Genomic DNA, 16256 nt, shown 5'->3' on the forward strand with positions numbered 1-16256 from the left:
CCAGGGCTCCCTGCAGGCCGCAGAGCGCCCATCGAAGAGCCCAACTGGGCCAGTAATCTTTCCCTCTGCCATGCTGCTGTGCTCTCCACGCCGTTAATCCAATCACTCCCCTGCCACGGTGGGACAGGCAGAGAACTAATCCAGTTTACACAGCAACAAAAAAAGCCCCAGACTCATTCCTCACTCCCCGCAGAGCATTGCCAGCTTCTCGATGTGACATTGAGTGAGAAAGATGAGGATAATTACAGGGGCAATTATTTTATTTTTATTATGTGTTCAGCCTTTTTTCCCCTTTTCCCCTATGTTCCAAGCTAATTACCATGGCCTTGTCACAAAAACCCAAGGTGATAGCATGCAATCATTTGGGAAGCAGAGAGTCAGCCAGTTTTAATGCCCCTCGCCACGGCAGCAGCTGAATCATTAGTATGCATCTGATGAGGTTTAGCCTTGCGTGCAATGGGCAGGGTGGACCTCAGATAAGTCATTTAGACTAACAGGAACTTAATTAATTTCGTTTAATCTTTATAAAGCTCCACAGGGGGACAGATTGGTATACAGCCCCTCGCCAACTCCTTCACCTCACTTTCAGCCCACCTAGCTTGGCTCAGCACAGAGGTTTTACACAACGGGGGCAACTGGTCTCGGCATCAATATTGGCTTAATGTTGTGTACAATACTGAAACGTGTCATGTCTAATGAGACCAGGTGGAGTATGAGTCAGTGTTCATTTGGCCATTAGCTTGCAGTGGAACCCTGGCAAATGAGGTTGAGGGTGAACGAGAGGGAAAACTCCTGCCAGCCGTTCTTGCAGCCACAAAATCCACTCTGGGGACTGATGTGTTGTGTTATGGATCAAGGTGTGCATAAAGGGCACCTTTCGTTATCAAAACAGAATTTATGTTTACCCTAATTACAGTTGAGTGACATTAACTGTGGAGGACAAAAACTGCCAAAATCAAGAATAAATAAAGAAATAAATGAATGACTCAATAAATAAATTAATATGTTGTTAAATGCACCAAAATAATATTAAAAATAAATGTAGGTATTAATTAATTTATAAGATGTGATAAATTGATATTTGTTTTAGTTTGCTTTTGTATTTATTTACCTTTGTATTAATTCCTGTATTTATTTACTTTCCCATTTAATTTTCCATTTTATTTATTAATTTATTAATTTTTAAATGTAGTTATTTATTTATGTATTTATTTATGTATTATTTTCCTTTTACATTTCACCCCCTATTATTTATTATTGTTATTTATTTCTGTACTTTTTTTTTTTTTTTACATTACTTTATGCATTTCTGCTTCATTATGCAAATGAGGGGGCTGTCATTCAAGGTGTATCATGGGGTCAACTTTTCACCTATTGGTTGATTGACATTAGAGTGCATAGATAGACTGTACATGCCCCGCTTCCACATGAAGTCCACTTTCCTAGCAGGAAAGGCAGCAGCTAGTTTTCGTGCAGGTGATGAAATGGACTTCACTGCCTCAGTAATAAAAGAATATGTTTGTGTGCGGGCTCATTTTAGACAAGAGGGTTATGTTATTTGCAATATAATGATGTTCAGGATGGGATGTCGAAGCCACGACCGTGTGAGACTGATAGCTGGTTTGGTTCCTCCGGTAAACACAGCTGCTTGATCAACTCCGCCTTTCAGCAGCAGCTCCATGCCAACGAGAGATTATCAGAGATTCAGCTTCACCAAAACATGAAATATGTAACCGTTCTGGTAAGTCCTTGTTTCTAATGTTTTTAACTTAGAATTTAGTCAGCATGCTGGCTTGAATTGAGAAGTAAAATCTAGGGCTGTGCAATATGACGATATATATTGTGTGACGATAGACAAATGTCTATCGTTTCATATTGTGCTCTATTGTATATTTTGTTGTGTTGCAAATCATATTCTTTAGAGCAATATTTTTCATCATTTGGAGTCTGTCCATCTTTTGCACAGATTACATATATAAATTGCTCTTCTTGGCTTTTTACTTATGATGTGTTCATTGCACTTACAGTAATGTAGCAAGTGTAGTTGTCCTTCACCTGATTCACTGTCTCTCCTCTGCTGCGCTGTGTGTGCAGCACACACACACACGGAGGGTTCAGCCCCACTATCGGTGAAACACAGAGAGCAGAGGAGAGTAGCACGACAATAAATGACAGCAAAACGCAGTCAAGACTATGTTTATATATGTTATTTACCCAATTTATGTGCACTCGTTTCAGTTCAAACCAGTGTGAGAGCCTCTACTGTGTTTTGCTGCCATTTATGGTTGCACCAAAAACTGCAATGCAAAAAACCACAGTTCTTCAAATGGCCGTTTGAGGCTGGCTCCAAAGTCTCAATAGCTAAGTACCCCATTCATGACAACTATACGGGGGGAGGGGGGGGGATTGTTATGTAACTCACCTGATTAAATTTTATTAAGGCTTAAAGTTATGCATAATCAAAGGCGTGGCCACTTTGAATGACAGGTGGGTGCCATCACAGGCAAGTCACTACCAGGGCAACGTTTGGTAACGTAACCATGGCGTAATCCCAGATTCACAGAGTATAGGCATAGCCGTAGCTATCACTCTTTCAGTTCATGAACGTTAATTGTAATATTTTGGTCACCTAAAAAAGCTAAAAGACTCTCTAAGAAGTTGTATGTTCAGTTTTTTCCAATAAGTACCTTTTGTTTTTATGGTTTTAAGCCTACTTTTTGCCTGCAAAAATTAGCATTGGCATTTGCATTATCACAGTTAACCATAGATTGTAAATGCATTGTGCTAACCAAAGTTGCAGCTAGCAGCTAGCAGCTAGCAGCTAGCAGCTAGCAGCTAGCAGCTAGCAGCTAGCAGCTAGCAGCTAGCAGCTAGCGTTAGGGTCAGCTCCACCCTCACCCCCACGTTAGGGTCACCCCCATATATGGTCACTTCTGGCTCCAAAACTCCAAGATGGCAAAACATCAAAATACAAACTCAAGGCCTCAAAACGGGAGACCACAAACCAATGGGTGATGTCATGGTGGCTACCTCCATCATTTTTTACAGTCAATGATAATTACCAGGTGTGCCAGCTGATTGCTCAACAGCATCTGATGATGTGATCAACATCATGTAAAAACCTTCAGTTCCTTTGATATCCCACATCTTCTTTAAATAATGTTGTGTCAAGAAAGAACAAGCATGTTGGTAAAAATTGTATCCTGATGTTTGCAGTTTAGTCTAATTTGGCTGTTTTTCATGTCTAACATTTTCTTTTTAACATATTGTTTCTGTTCTGAAACAGGTCCAGGGAAGCTCACTAAACAAGAGGCAGTCGGCCTGTGACTCGCACAGCCTTGACAATTTAACACAGGACTTTAGTGTGAAACCCAGCATGGATGTTGTGGTTCTCAGTTTGCAGTTTGAAATTATTACAAATCAGATTAATTCTACAATTCATAGTCATATTTACCAAGAGGTTACATTTTCAGTCAGACTGACACAATTGTGTATTTATATATATTTGAAACCTGGTAAGAGATTTATATGAAATTTGGGGGAAAATTTGGGTGATGGGGTATTTTTGGACATTTTCGCGATTTACTCATGGTTATTAAATAAAAAAAACCTGTCTCATGATTGTCTATCTCTGTGTGTATTTTAATGTAGAGCCAGACGCAGATTGAAACATGTTGAAATAGCTAATTAAGCATTGTGCAGCTTTGGCATATCCACTCATTTTTTCTTTTGGCCGAAATACATCCAGATACATCATTTAAAAACTTACATTCAGTATGTTTGTATGTATGTTTTACCTGATTCTAGACAAAAATATGTACAGCATATTTCATACAATGTTTTATTTGTTCGTGGTTGCCTGCTGCTGTTCACTCTTTTATTGATCAGTTGATTGTGATAGTAACTTCCAAGTTAGTGTTTTGAATTTTGGTGGTGGGATTAAACCTTGGTTTATATTATGCTTTATTTTACCCAATGCAGTTGGAGAATATTAGAATACACTAATAGTGTTTTTTATATAGGTTTGTTATTAGTATTAGCGGCTGATGCCTGCAGGCCTAGCCAGTAAAGCAGCATCTGTTTGGTAATTATGAAGCTCCTCTTAACTGTATACAACATTTTAATACATCCAAACACTAGGTTGTTATTGTGATAACTTCTATGAATTGTCACCTTAATGAGGCCATTGAAACCCTTTGTAACGTCCTTTGTCATCCTATTAAAAACTTAGATGAGAAACGTATCTCTCTCTTTATCTCTCTCTGTCTCTCTCTCTCTCTACTGTGCAGCAGTGTCATAAACGTAGTGAGGAGTTAAATCAGACACTGCAACATACAACTGACCTAACAAGCTGATCGCATTAGCATTAGTTTCTGTTGTGAGAAAGTATCTTGCCAGTAGACAGTCACGACTAATGTTGGTACTGCCTGATATGTGATAGCAAATATTACAACATTGCGAGGTGAAACAACACTGTGTTATAATATGGTATAACTCCTCTAGTCTATTAGCCGCCTCTCTTAATAGCTCCGTCACCGAGTCTCTAGCTGACGTCGCCATTACAACCCTCTACCCACTCCTTTTCAAACCAAACACTTCTCCTTCCCAGGCTAGCCACTGGTGTGGGAGCAAGGCATGTGAATGTTGGATCTATGCAATCTGATGATGATCAACCAATAGGCAAACAGTTGACTCCATGACACACTTTGAATGACAACCCTCTCATTTGCATAATGAAGGAGAAATGTACAAAGAAATGTTAAAAGAAAATACAGAAATAAGTTTGAAGGAATAAATTGGGGTAAAATGCAGAGGAAAAACAATACAGAAATAAATAAATATTTAAATCAATACATAAATAAATACATTTAAAAGTGAATAAATTAATTAATTAAAATTAAAAGAAAATTAAATGGAAACATAAATAAACACATTTATACAAAAAATTACACAAAGGTAAATAAATACAGAAGCAAATTAAAACAGAAATATCAATATTTTATCATTAATACGTTAATCTATTTAAAATATTATTTTTGTTGCATTTAATAGTATATTAATATATTTATTGAGTCATTTATTTATGTCTTTATTTATTTTTGGCAGTTTCAGTTCTCCATAATCAATACCAGCAGTTTTGATTATCTTCCAGGGTGGTCCTGGATTATACTTGTTTAGGCTGGGAGCCAGATACTGAGCTGGCAGGGCGGAGTTACAAAAATTAGGAAGTAAAGGATGTTTCTGTCTTTCAGATTCAGCTAATAGTTATAGAAGTAGAATTGTGACTGGAGGATCCGGGGAAAATGACACAAAAGTGTTCTCTCCTCACTTTACAACTCCACACCGAGATGCAGTTGAGGAGAGTACTTAACCCCTGAAAGACTGTCGTTGTACTGGGCGGCTCTGAGCTGTAAATGTATTAATGTAAAGCAGTATGGAGCTGAAAAATAAGTGTATGCTCAGTAAAACCCTCTCTGGACCTTTGGATAAATGTGAAAGAAAAAGATTTTGAAGCACAATGTGCTGAGGAGTAAAACGATTCAACATAACCCTTCATTTTGCTAATGTCTGTCATAACAAATACTCAAAATCCAAATTATCTGTGAATTACACTTAATTTGATACATGTAATAAGACTAATTTTGAAGTGAACTGTTTTAGTTTCTCATTCGAAGACAGGAAAGAGTTAAAGACTGACTACAGACTTGTTTAGATCGACCTCTTTCCGTGAGAGAGGAGTGGAAGTGAAATGATGCCCTCCATTTACTTTGCTGAAAAACCAGTAAAACCAAATGTTGGAGAGTCTGGAAGTTAATGGAGTGTGATTTTGATTCACAGTCAGCATATAGGTGTTGTTGCTGAAAACTCTTTGTATAATGTTCTTGTTGACCTCCAGGCCATGGGTACAAATATCGATTAGTGTTAAATGTAAGGAGGGCACACAGCATGGTGGTATCACTGTGCAGTAAACACTTAACACTACACACCAGTTATTGACCCACTCAAGACACTCACTCAACCATTGTGTAGATCCAATATACGCAGGGTACAAAATGCCATGAGGTTCTTCTATGTGAGATAAAGGGGTTCCTTGAAGAGCCTTTGTTTCGAGTCCAAGCAAGGATTATAAACTATTTATGAGGCACTTCTTCAAGGCACCATCTTGGGTTCTCTGAGTTTTGCAATAACACCAACACCTAACAGTTTTTTAAAGCTTGTTCTTATTAGAGTATTCTTTAGTTAGGATGACTACAGGTTAACTCCTGCAGCCTTCAGTAGTTGCACCAGTTGTTCACAAGTTCAAACTTAGCCAAGTAATAATGTAAGTGGTGACTACATGACGAGTTATGCATCACTAAATAAAAATGAGTTGCATCACAAAGACAAGCTCTTATGTCGTGATTCGTTTTTTTACTATACATTTACACCCTCTGTTTGCTGGGTATAACTGTTATGTAGCTAACTTACAAATCTAACTTTAGCTTGGTAATTGCTAGTGCGACCCACTCACACTAAAGAGTAAAAGAGCTAATATGGAATATGGTCGACAAATCTGACCTGAAACTTGATCAAAATGGTCATTAATAAAGATGTGAAGTGGGAAGATTTTATATCACATTTTCCAAAAAAAAATAACCTTATGACCAAATGACGTAGCGTATGCATATATAAATAAAACAAAGTCATCTCTACATATACAGTAGTAGTATCTGCAGTTAAATTTAAAATGGTGTTTGGCCTCCTAAAACTCTTATTTGTGTTACTTATAATGCTAAAGTGACTTTTTGTGTACATAGTTGATTACTTTTGATTTATGCATTCCTAAAGTCTTTGCATTTCAAATTTTAATCAGGTCCAAACTGATTTAATAAATCACTAGTTTGAAAGTAGCTAGTTGGGGAGAACTTCACACACACTTAGTATGGATTCACCAAACGCTGGTGAAACCCAATCCTGGACTTCAGAGAAGGTTACACATGAAGGACAAGTAATGGCCGAGGCCTCATACTCAGCAAGTAAATCTGATGACTAACTAACTAGAGGACATTCTGAATAAATGCCCAGGAAGGAACAGCCTTTTTTTTTTGCAGATTGACAAATCTCATGTTTCTTTAAAACATCCAGAAAATTCATCTGCTGCTTCAAACTGACATGCAGAGTTTGTGTTTGAAAGGAAATGTGCAATGAGTGTGCTAAGGAACTAGAAGGTAATTAGTAAGACTTGAGATGATTTTTAATGATTTTTTTGTTTTTTTTGTTTTTCTTCAGTACTTAAAAAGCCACACAGCGCTCACAGCTGAAGGCACACAGATGTTGGAGCTAGTAAATGGAGTACGGAGAAGAGCTTATTATGATTAAATGAATCTGATTGTGTTGTAACCCAGAGGCACAGAGCGGAGGAAATCTCAGTGTGGGTAAATTCAGCTACAAGCTAAGAGGTTGTCCTAATGATGATTTCAGGGCTTGAGTGTTTGTGTATTTGATTTTGTTTTGTCCTTAACCACAGAAAATGAGCTCAGAATGATGCATGGATGGATGGTTGTGATGATGGATTTGTGTCTGAAACCTGCATGGGTGTTTCTACTGACTTAAAGATAAAAACCTCAAAGAGGTTTATAAATTCATCTTGTTATTATCTTCACAAAAATGTCAAAATAACAACAGCAAAGGCCAAAAACTGAACCAGATAAGAAAAACTTAATGACAGCAAAAATCACCAAGGAAGGAAGAGCAACAAATTCCAAATGAGTCAAGACTTTTTTTTTTTTTTGTGATGATTTTAATCAGTTGTACTGTTGAGCACATCTCTTAGAGGTGGAAACAAAAGGTCAGCATGTACTAAGAACTGTAATGGCTCATCCACGCGCAGGCTTCAAAGCATGTTATTCATATCATCTGTCAATTGTGTACATTGTCTCCCAGTATGAGCCCCACAATAATCTCTGTAATTAATACTGTCCTAGGATTCTGAGCTGAAACTTGCAATACTTTGCTGTTCTTTCCCACATCAGTCTTGTCCAGCTCATCACCGCCATGATTAAAGCACAGCCACTGACATGAATGGGAAATAGATTTTATAACCATGCCTGCTAATGGAAGCTGAGAGCAAGGATGATTAATGGATGATTGTTTAATCGATTAATATCCAGCCTCAGAGGATTTACAGCAAGGGAGACTTCATTTCATGTTCTGCTGGTTTGAAGACATTAAAGAGCTTACGCAGCTGCCTCAACTGTTACCCTGCTTCATGCAAACCTTCTTATGAATGCAGGAGATTTAAGTGTTGATTTGAGCAAATGAAAACAGAATTTAAACATTCACATGTACATTAGCAGCCAAAGGGACTTCTTCACCATGAGGATCCATAACCATGCATTCAGCAGTTTCCTTTTTCCATTGGTTGAAACGGATTTATTTTAAAACTGATTAGAACACATTCAATTCCAGCTTTGACACTCTGATCCTTTGCTTTATGCCAATACTTCTGCAGAAAAGGGATTGCTTTCTTATATCTAGAACAAAGGGGTGGTTTAATACCATAACCTAAAGAATTTCACATCGTGCAATTCAATTCATATAGAGCGGGTGGCAGATAACTCAGCATTTTCCTGTATTGCATCAGTGTCAACATCCAGCAGTACAGCAGACATTCAGGAGATGTTAAGCCCATCGTATCAGTTACATGCAAGGACAGTTAATCCCCTGATGCCTGGGAGTTGTGTTGATGACTGAATTTTCTAATCTGTGTTTTTAGCCACAACATTTCCATTTGCAATCAAGATCTCCTCTACTTTTTTCTTTTCTCTTCTCTTTTCTTCTCCTCAGGTTGGAGGACATACCATGCTACCTATTCGCTGGATGCCCCCAGAGAGCATTATGTACAGGAAGTTCTCCACGGAAAGTGATGTCTGGAGCTTTGGAGTCATCTTGTGGGAGATCTTTACCTATGGGAAGCAGCCCTGGTTTCAGCTGGGTAACAATGAGGTACAAAGAGCCTGAAGGATTAAAGCTAAACCTCCACACAATACATACAGTATAACCGTATTACAGTAAAGGCTGTACTTCAAGCTTTCATGCACACGATGAAAATCATACCCCTGGGTTATCCAGGGGTAAACACTGAAGTCTTCTATACATGTCCAAACATCTCTCATGGGTGGTGCAAGTGAGGATATTTATTGCAAAACAGTACATTTAATTGATCCCATGTTATTTTTAAAGAAGCGAGAAGCACAAGTAGGATAGAAGTGAATAGATTGGCCTTCCTTTACAAAGCACCGTGGAGAGTAGGGGAATACTCTGCTTTGCTTCACCTGGAGTGGAAGCAAAAACTGTCTAATAGCAGATTTAAATAAACATTGCTATTTTGGATCTTAATCTACTAGCTCATGTTGTTTCTCTTCTCTTTCTGAGAGTCACGCCTCTCTGGCCCAACGAGGTGATAAATTGATGCTGCTTTGCCACCAGACAAGATGCCGCATTACATAACACCCATGATTGGTTTGCTTTATCATTGGAGGCTTTGCTTTGAATCAATAAAATTCAATTAGGATTACTCTTGTAAAGCCAGCATATTGAGAAAATTAAATTGACCTAAAAGAATAACCTGGCATGTGGCATGCATTGCGCTTATAAGTATTTCAATTGAAACATCAATATGTTCGTGGGCTTGACACAAATTGGAATTTCTACATTTCTGTGTATCTTGAGCAGAGAGGGGTTTGAAACACTCAACTGATTAGACTACATTGCCAGGACTTTATGACAATGTAATGATAGTGTTAACTCACAGCCGAAAGATCTTTGTCTTTAATGTAACTTTGTCTTAAGATGGTGTTACATTTTAATGCAATACTTGTTATGCACTTATTCAGATTCAGTTAACTCAATGATACATTATGGCAACAGTTATAAATGGGTATCAGTGGCAACAATAAATGATCAGCTGGTGAGGAACTTGTTTCAAAGAGGCTTCATTCTCCACTGCACTCTATAGGCTCAATCACTCCCTCTGTGAAGCTGAACAATGAAATTTCCAACAAACTAAACACATAAAACTGTATTTTCAATTCTAGTGGCGATCCTCAAGTTTTCAACGATACAAAAAAAAGATATATGTATATATATACACAAGACATGTAGAATATTTCCATTTAATGGAATAGTGCGGCCACAAAAACATGGAGTCTGGTGTTTTATTCAGACTGTAAAAAAAAGGGATGTAGTCACCATGATGTTACCCATTGGTTTGTGGACTGCCATTTTGAAGCATTGAGTTTGGCGATTTAACCATTGCCATCTTGGATTTTTGGAGCCAGAAGTGACCATATTTGGACAAGAGGGTGGAGCTGAACCTAATGCTAGCTGCTAACTTGGTTTGCCTGGTGCATTTTACAGTTTATGGTTAACTGTCATAATGCTAAAGCTAATTTTCCCTAGCGAAAAACAGGCTTAAAACTATTAAAACAAAATGTACTTACCAGAAAAAACTGAACATCCGACTTAGAGGGTCTTTTAGTACAACTAAACACTGAACAAGACTTTTTTAGGCCACCAAAATGTTAGTTAACCAAAATGTTACAAGTAACTTTCATGAACTGAAAACACACTGTGAAATAGTGGCAGCTATGCCTATACTCTGTGAATCTGGGGTTACGTCATGGTTATATAACATAACCAATGTTCACAAGGTAGCCACGCCCTAAAGCATACCCTGCTTTGTTGTCTATTTTACTCTAAATGGGACCATAATTTACAAAATGAACATCATGCTGTATTTAAGAAGATTTGAAACTAGCGATGAAGACTATAAGCTCATTAGGAAACTGTTTACTGAGGTAATAAAACAAGTGAGAAGTAGAGTAATTTTCTAATAGACTTCCATACGATCGGTCTTCTTTTTGGAGCCAGTGGAGTCGCCCACTGCTGGCCATTAGAAAGAATGCAGGTTTATGCTATATGCTAACATGTTGCAACTACAAAACTTCAAGAATGTGACTCTTCTGTTTAACTCTACCCCTCCTGCCTGGGCCTCTTAATAGCAGCTGATATCAAATAAGGTCAGAAGAAGGAAAATCTATATATAACAGAAAAAATTGGATGATTTTGCAATTTCTTTTTTTTACACACAGCAGTGAGGTATTTGAGAGACAGTAAGTAAAGCCAATGTCAACAAAGTAGAGGGGTTAACCTCAATCCTAAACCTATTTTGGCATGTTTTAATTTGATGATTGATTGGAAATGGTAATGTCAGAAAATTTAATTATAATATTGCAGGTTGGTGAGGCTGTAATAGAGAGTGCAGGAAATTGAATTGCCATCTTGATATATAGACACAACCTTGTCACTTGATAGGTTTTGAATTTATCAAAAAACTTTCCATAGGTTACAAGACCATTACGGTTGTAAATGAGCTAGATTCTCTGTCATTCCTGATTTCTCTCAGGATGACATGAATGTTTTGCCACATCCACTTGGTTTGGTGCTGTAGCCATGACCACTGCAGCTTTCACTGTTGGTTTTGTTTGTGATGTTTGTGATCTGGGAACTTATGCAAAGAGGCTCCATATTTCTTTGCATCAATGATTCCTCCATCCTCTCAGTCTCAGGGTTGCCTGTCTGTCAGGTCCCTGATACTTTAGTGGCAAGACATGAGACTCACAATACACAACAACGGAGAGAGAGGAGTGCTTTACCTTGGTAAACAGATGCAACAGATGAAACAATAGGAAAGGATTTCCCCACGGGTTTGTTCAAATATTTTGTATTGTTTCAGTGTTTCACTGCTATTGACACTTGAGTATAAACCACAGTAAAATCCTATTTGTTTAAACACAGATTAGGTTGGTTGTACCTTCTTTCCAGAAAATTAAGCTTCAGATGGCAGTAGATTATCAAATGCTTTGTTCTGGCACCGTGTTGTTGTGCTCCTAGCTTGCAAGAGCATGAAATTGCATGACACCATAATATGTCTTACAGGGAGAGTTTATATTCTTCCTCTTCAGCTATGTTGGTAATTATTCTACGCCTTTGAAAAAAATTAAAAGACAGAAAAACACATCATATTTCAGCTGGTATCAGTACTTAAGTGTGAAGTGCAAAGAAATTAATGTTGTGACAATCCTAAAAGAAAAAAAACACACTTTTTCAGTGGAAATACAGTGATTACACATAAATAGGCCCCTTTCCATTTTCTTAAACTACAGTAGCATGGAATTGACACAAATAATAAAGTCACGACTGCAATTAGTAATCTGGCTAATTAGGGAACAAGTCCAACCGAGAAATGATCAATCACCCTATTAGCAACATCACAAACATCTACCCCCTCAGATATTCAGTATTATTGTTATTTTGTGCTGTGGGACAGGAAAAAAATATTGTTTCCCTTTAATATTGCACAAATTTAAGACTGAATGTGTTCTGTTTACTTCTTTCATCTCAGTTTCATTAGCTCAAATCTCAAAGGACAGTATGCTCAGTGTCACTGGTTTCTCATTATGAACAAACGAAAGCAATCAGTCCGAGAAAATCGTCTGTCTCACTCCACTGCCCCTCTCCTCTGCAGGTTATTGAGTGTATAACTCAGGGCCGGGTTCTGGAGAGGCCTCGGATTTGTCCTAAGGAAGTGTACGACATCATGCTTGGCTGCTGGCAGAGGGAACCGCAGCAGCGACTGAACATTAAGGACATTCAGAAGGTCCTGTTCGCCATGGGAAAAGCTACGCCAGTCTACCTGGACATCCTGGGCTAGCAGTGGTCTGGGATGGCCCATTCCTCGCCAGACAGACAGATCGACAGAGACATACAGACAGACAGACCTACACGAATCCAGGAATAACCAAACCAACCTGCTCCACTGTCGAAAAACACCTACAAAGTTTGGGAAGGACTTAAGTGCCTGCAACACTTTTGGATATAGTGGATAAAACATATTCAAAAAACACGCACTTTTACATTTTGTTTACTTGCGTATAAGATGTACAGGTTTGAAAAAGACTTTTTTTTTCCTCTAAAACTGCAAAAATACACAAAAATGGAGACAAAAATGGAAGTAATGTGGACTGGCAATAGGAAAAGGGCCACAGTTTGATTATATTAATGGAGAGAACACATCAGAGTTAAAATCTACCCTGGGTTTGGTTTTATGAATATATATATAGAAATATTACATATATTTTATATTTATTTCTTTTTGTCAAGGTGTTGAAAGGTCTGCCATGTGTGTTGCTAAGGGCTCGGCCCTGTCCGGAGATATCACCGACAAACTATTGGCAGGGACTTGATGATGGAAGCCTTACTTGCAGTCTGATTGGATGGCACTGAGCTCTAATGGGAACTTCTATGGAACAACACTGGATGGTTGAAACAAAGGAGTGCTCTGTAGAGGACCTACCCAATCAGACAACTGACAAATCTATTTTAATTTAAAAATAATGTACATATTGTAAAATTCTATGTGTCAAAATTATGTTAACTTATTTTTTCTGATGTTATTTTGGTTCCTTTTCTGACTGTGATCTGGGTATAAAGCTATGGTATTTGTTTTCATCCTTATCTAGAGGAGATTACTCTTGGGAATTACCTGTGTAAGTACTGGTAAGTTGTCTATGTGGTGAAGGTGAATGGCAGTGAATACTGTTAGAAACACCTGCTGACACTGAATCACAAAGACTTTGGAGAACGGTTTGAATCCATGGTTCAACACAACACTTTCCAAAAAGGTGATGAAACCTCATATCCACTTTCCAGTTCATTTGCTTTTCATGGTAAGAATAATGCATACATAAATAATATCTTACACCACACCCCTCAAACACATACACACACGCTTTGAGAAACTGTTCTGTCATGTTCAGGCTTTTTGGTGTGAAACTGCTTTTCCACTCTAATGAAAACATCTTTTGTAACTGAGAGTAAAAACCATAATTTTTAGTCGCAGGTGTTTGCCTCGCATTCAATTTAAGAAAATCTATAACTTTAAGGAACACTTTGACATTTGGGGAAATACACTTTGCTTTCTAGCTGAGAGTTAGTTGAGAAGCCTGATACAGCTCACATTTCTGTACAGTAAATATGAAGCTACAGCTAGGAGACCGTTAGCTTAGGTTACCTTAAATACTGGAAACAGAGGAAAACAGCTAGCCTGGCTCTTTCAAAGGTAACAAAATCAACATACCAGCACCTCTAAAGCTCTAAACTTATTAGCTGCCTTTAACAGACACATTCCCCATAAACCCTAGACCATTGCAGGTTAAACATACAGTACATACAAGTAAGTTGCATTGACGTACATAAGTACCGACATTGTGGCACTAGTACATTTTCATGAGAGTTGTTTTTCGTATGCTCAGAAAGTAATCACAGTGGCTTCAACATCTAATAGCAAGAGTTCAAGTGGATGCCAATTTGTCCAGGAATATGAAAAGTATACCCCAGGGACATGCTTAAGATTGATGAACAAAATGTTCAATGAGAGATTGCAATGAATTACAGAAGCTAGTGGAGGCCAGCTCAAACGTGACATCAGGCTTTCAGCTCTTTATATCCCATTTCTTTAATCAAAATTTGAAGTGTAAAACATTACCTCCTAAGTTTTGTCATCCCCATGAGGCTGCCAGCTGACAACATGTCACAAATAATATAACATAAGACAATATCATAACAAGTTACATTTTTACGAGGGTTACAGTATAACATGTTAATTAGTAATTTTCACAGGTGCTGGTAGGTAAATTTTGTTAGCTTTAAACAGAGCCTGGCTAGCTGTTTCTCCGTTTCCAGCCATTATGTTAAGCTAAGCTAAGCTAAGCTAACCAGCTGCCGGCTGTAGCTTCATATTGAGCAGACAAACATGAGAGTGCATCAATCTTCTCATCTAACTCTCCACAAGATTTCCAAAAATGTCAATCTATTGTTTTAAAGTATTCTAGACTGATACTATCAGCATCTTGTCACTTCACACTCCGTGAGAAGAAACACAATGGCTTCCTCATCCACATTTAATTTATAAGAAGAAAATAAAAACACTTCTTTTTTATTATTCTGATTTATTTTTCATCAGCTGTACATGACTCAGTCACTCTTCTCTTCCTCGCACTCGTGGCCTTTGCATGTTTAGCTATGATGAGGTTTTACACCCGTCTATTGCTCTGATAAAACCTCTTCTGCCTCAACCAGAGAGGAGCCACTGAAGCAGGTAGATTGTGTTAATTTATGGATGGTACATCAAAAATAATCACTGAAGTAGATCAGCTAATTGTGTTGCATTATGTGTTCCATATTTTGGATAATTATTTAATGAACTGGAAAACATGAAGAGTTTTGTTCCAAAATGTGATAATAAAAACAAAACAAAACACATGACCCCCAAAAAAGCTTAACAGCAAAAATAAAAAATAAAACCAAATGATATTACTTTTAAAATGTAGTTAGTAATTACAAGTACTCAGTTGACAACATGAGCTCATTTTTGCAGACTGGATCCTGTAGATTTTTCAGACACTCAAAGATAAACCTCAGGCAACGATTTTATTTTATGTTGTATCTGGATACATAGCGTTTTGGAGTGAAACTCTTCACATCTCTTCCTTATTATCTTGACATGAATTCTCACAGTATCACAGTGTTGTCTCTGTTCCCCCTTGGGACTATGTAAATCATTAATGAGCATTCAGTTATTTCAAGTATTTTATATGAAAGGCAGGATCAAATCCAATGAGTTACCCAAAGCATTGAGTTTTTGTGTGTTCTCTTGTGGTAAAGATAAACGCTTAAAGACATTACGACACAGACCGTGATCATTTGCAGGGTATTGTAATCCTTTCATGGTGAGTTGAATATTGTTTAGAAAATTTTAAGTTTTTCTTTTCTTTACTTGGATGAACTAACTGAACACTTTTTGAAGCAAAGTTGGCATATTACCATGTACACATGTTACAGAATATAAAAATGTGGTATAACAACTGCAGTATATAAAATACTGGTATTCCATGATAGATCTTTGTATTAATGTGACTCTCTTAAGAAAATGTCTTCAAACAATCAGATGATCTCCTTTTCCATTTTGTCCTGTCTTATAAAGATGTGTGAATTTGACAAAACCTTGTCTTCATCTAAATCACTCAGAAAGCTGAACAGTATGTGTTCAGTGTGCATCTATCTTATCTGCTAGTCTTTTATTCGCTCCTGGAGTGATAGAAACATTTCTTTTCTCCAAGTTTAGAGGTCAGGACTGTCTGCAGATCAGCAGCTCC

General features: G+C 37.6%; 1 protein-coding gene across 1 annotated transcript in view; it reads left to right on the forward strand.

Annotated features, from left to right (window-relative positions):
* The window catches only part of ntrk3b (neurotrophic tyrosine kinase, receptor, type 3b), a 179209-nt gene extending 164462 nt beyond the window's left edge, over positions 1–14747 (forward strand). The window contains exons 16-17 of the mRNA XM_042407707.1: positions 8827–8985; positions 12569–14747. Of these exons, the coding sequence (XP_042263641.1) occupies positions 8827–8985; positions 12569–12754 (345 nt within the window). The 3' untranslated portion in view covers positions 12755–14747. The remainder of the gene's footprint in view (positions 1–8826; positions 8986–12568) is intronic.
* Positions 14748–16256: the final 1509 nt, after the last annotated feature.

The sequence above is a fragment of the Thunnus maccoyii genome, chromosome 1 (genome assembly GCF_910596095.1).
Source record: "Thunnus maccoyii chromosome 1, fThuMac1.1, whole genome shotgun sequence".
NCBI classification, from domain to species: Eukaryota; Metazoa; Chordata; class Actinopteri; order Scombriformes; family Scombridae; genus Thunnus; species Thunnus maccoyii.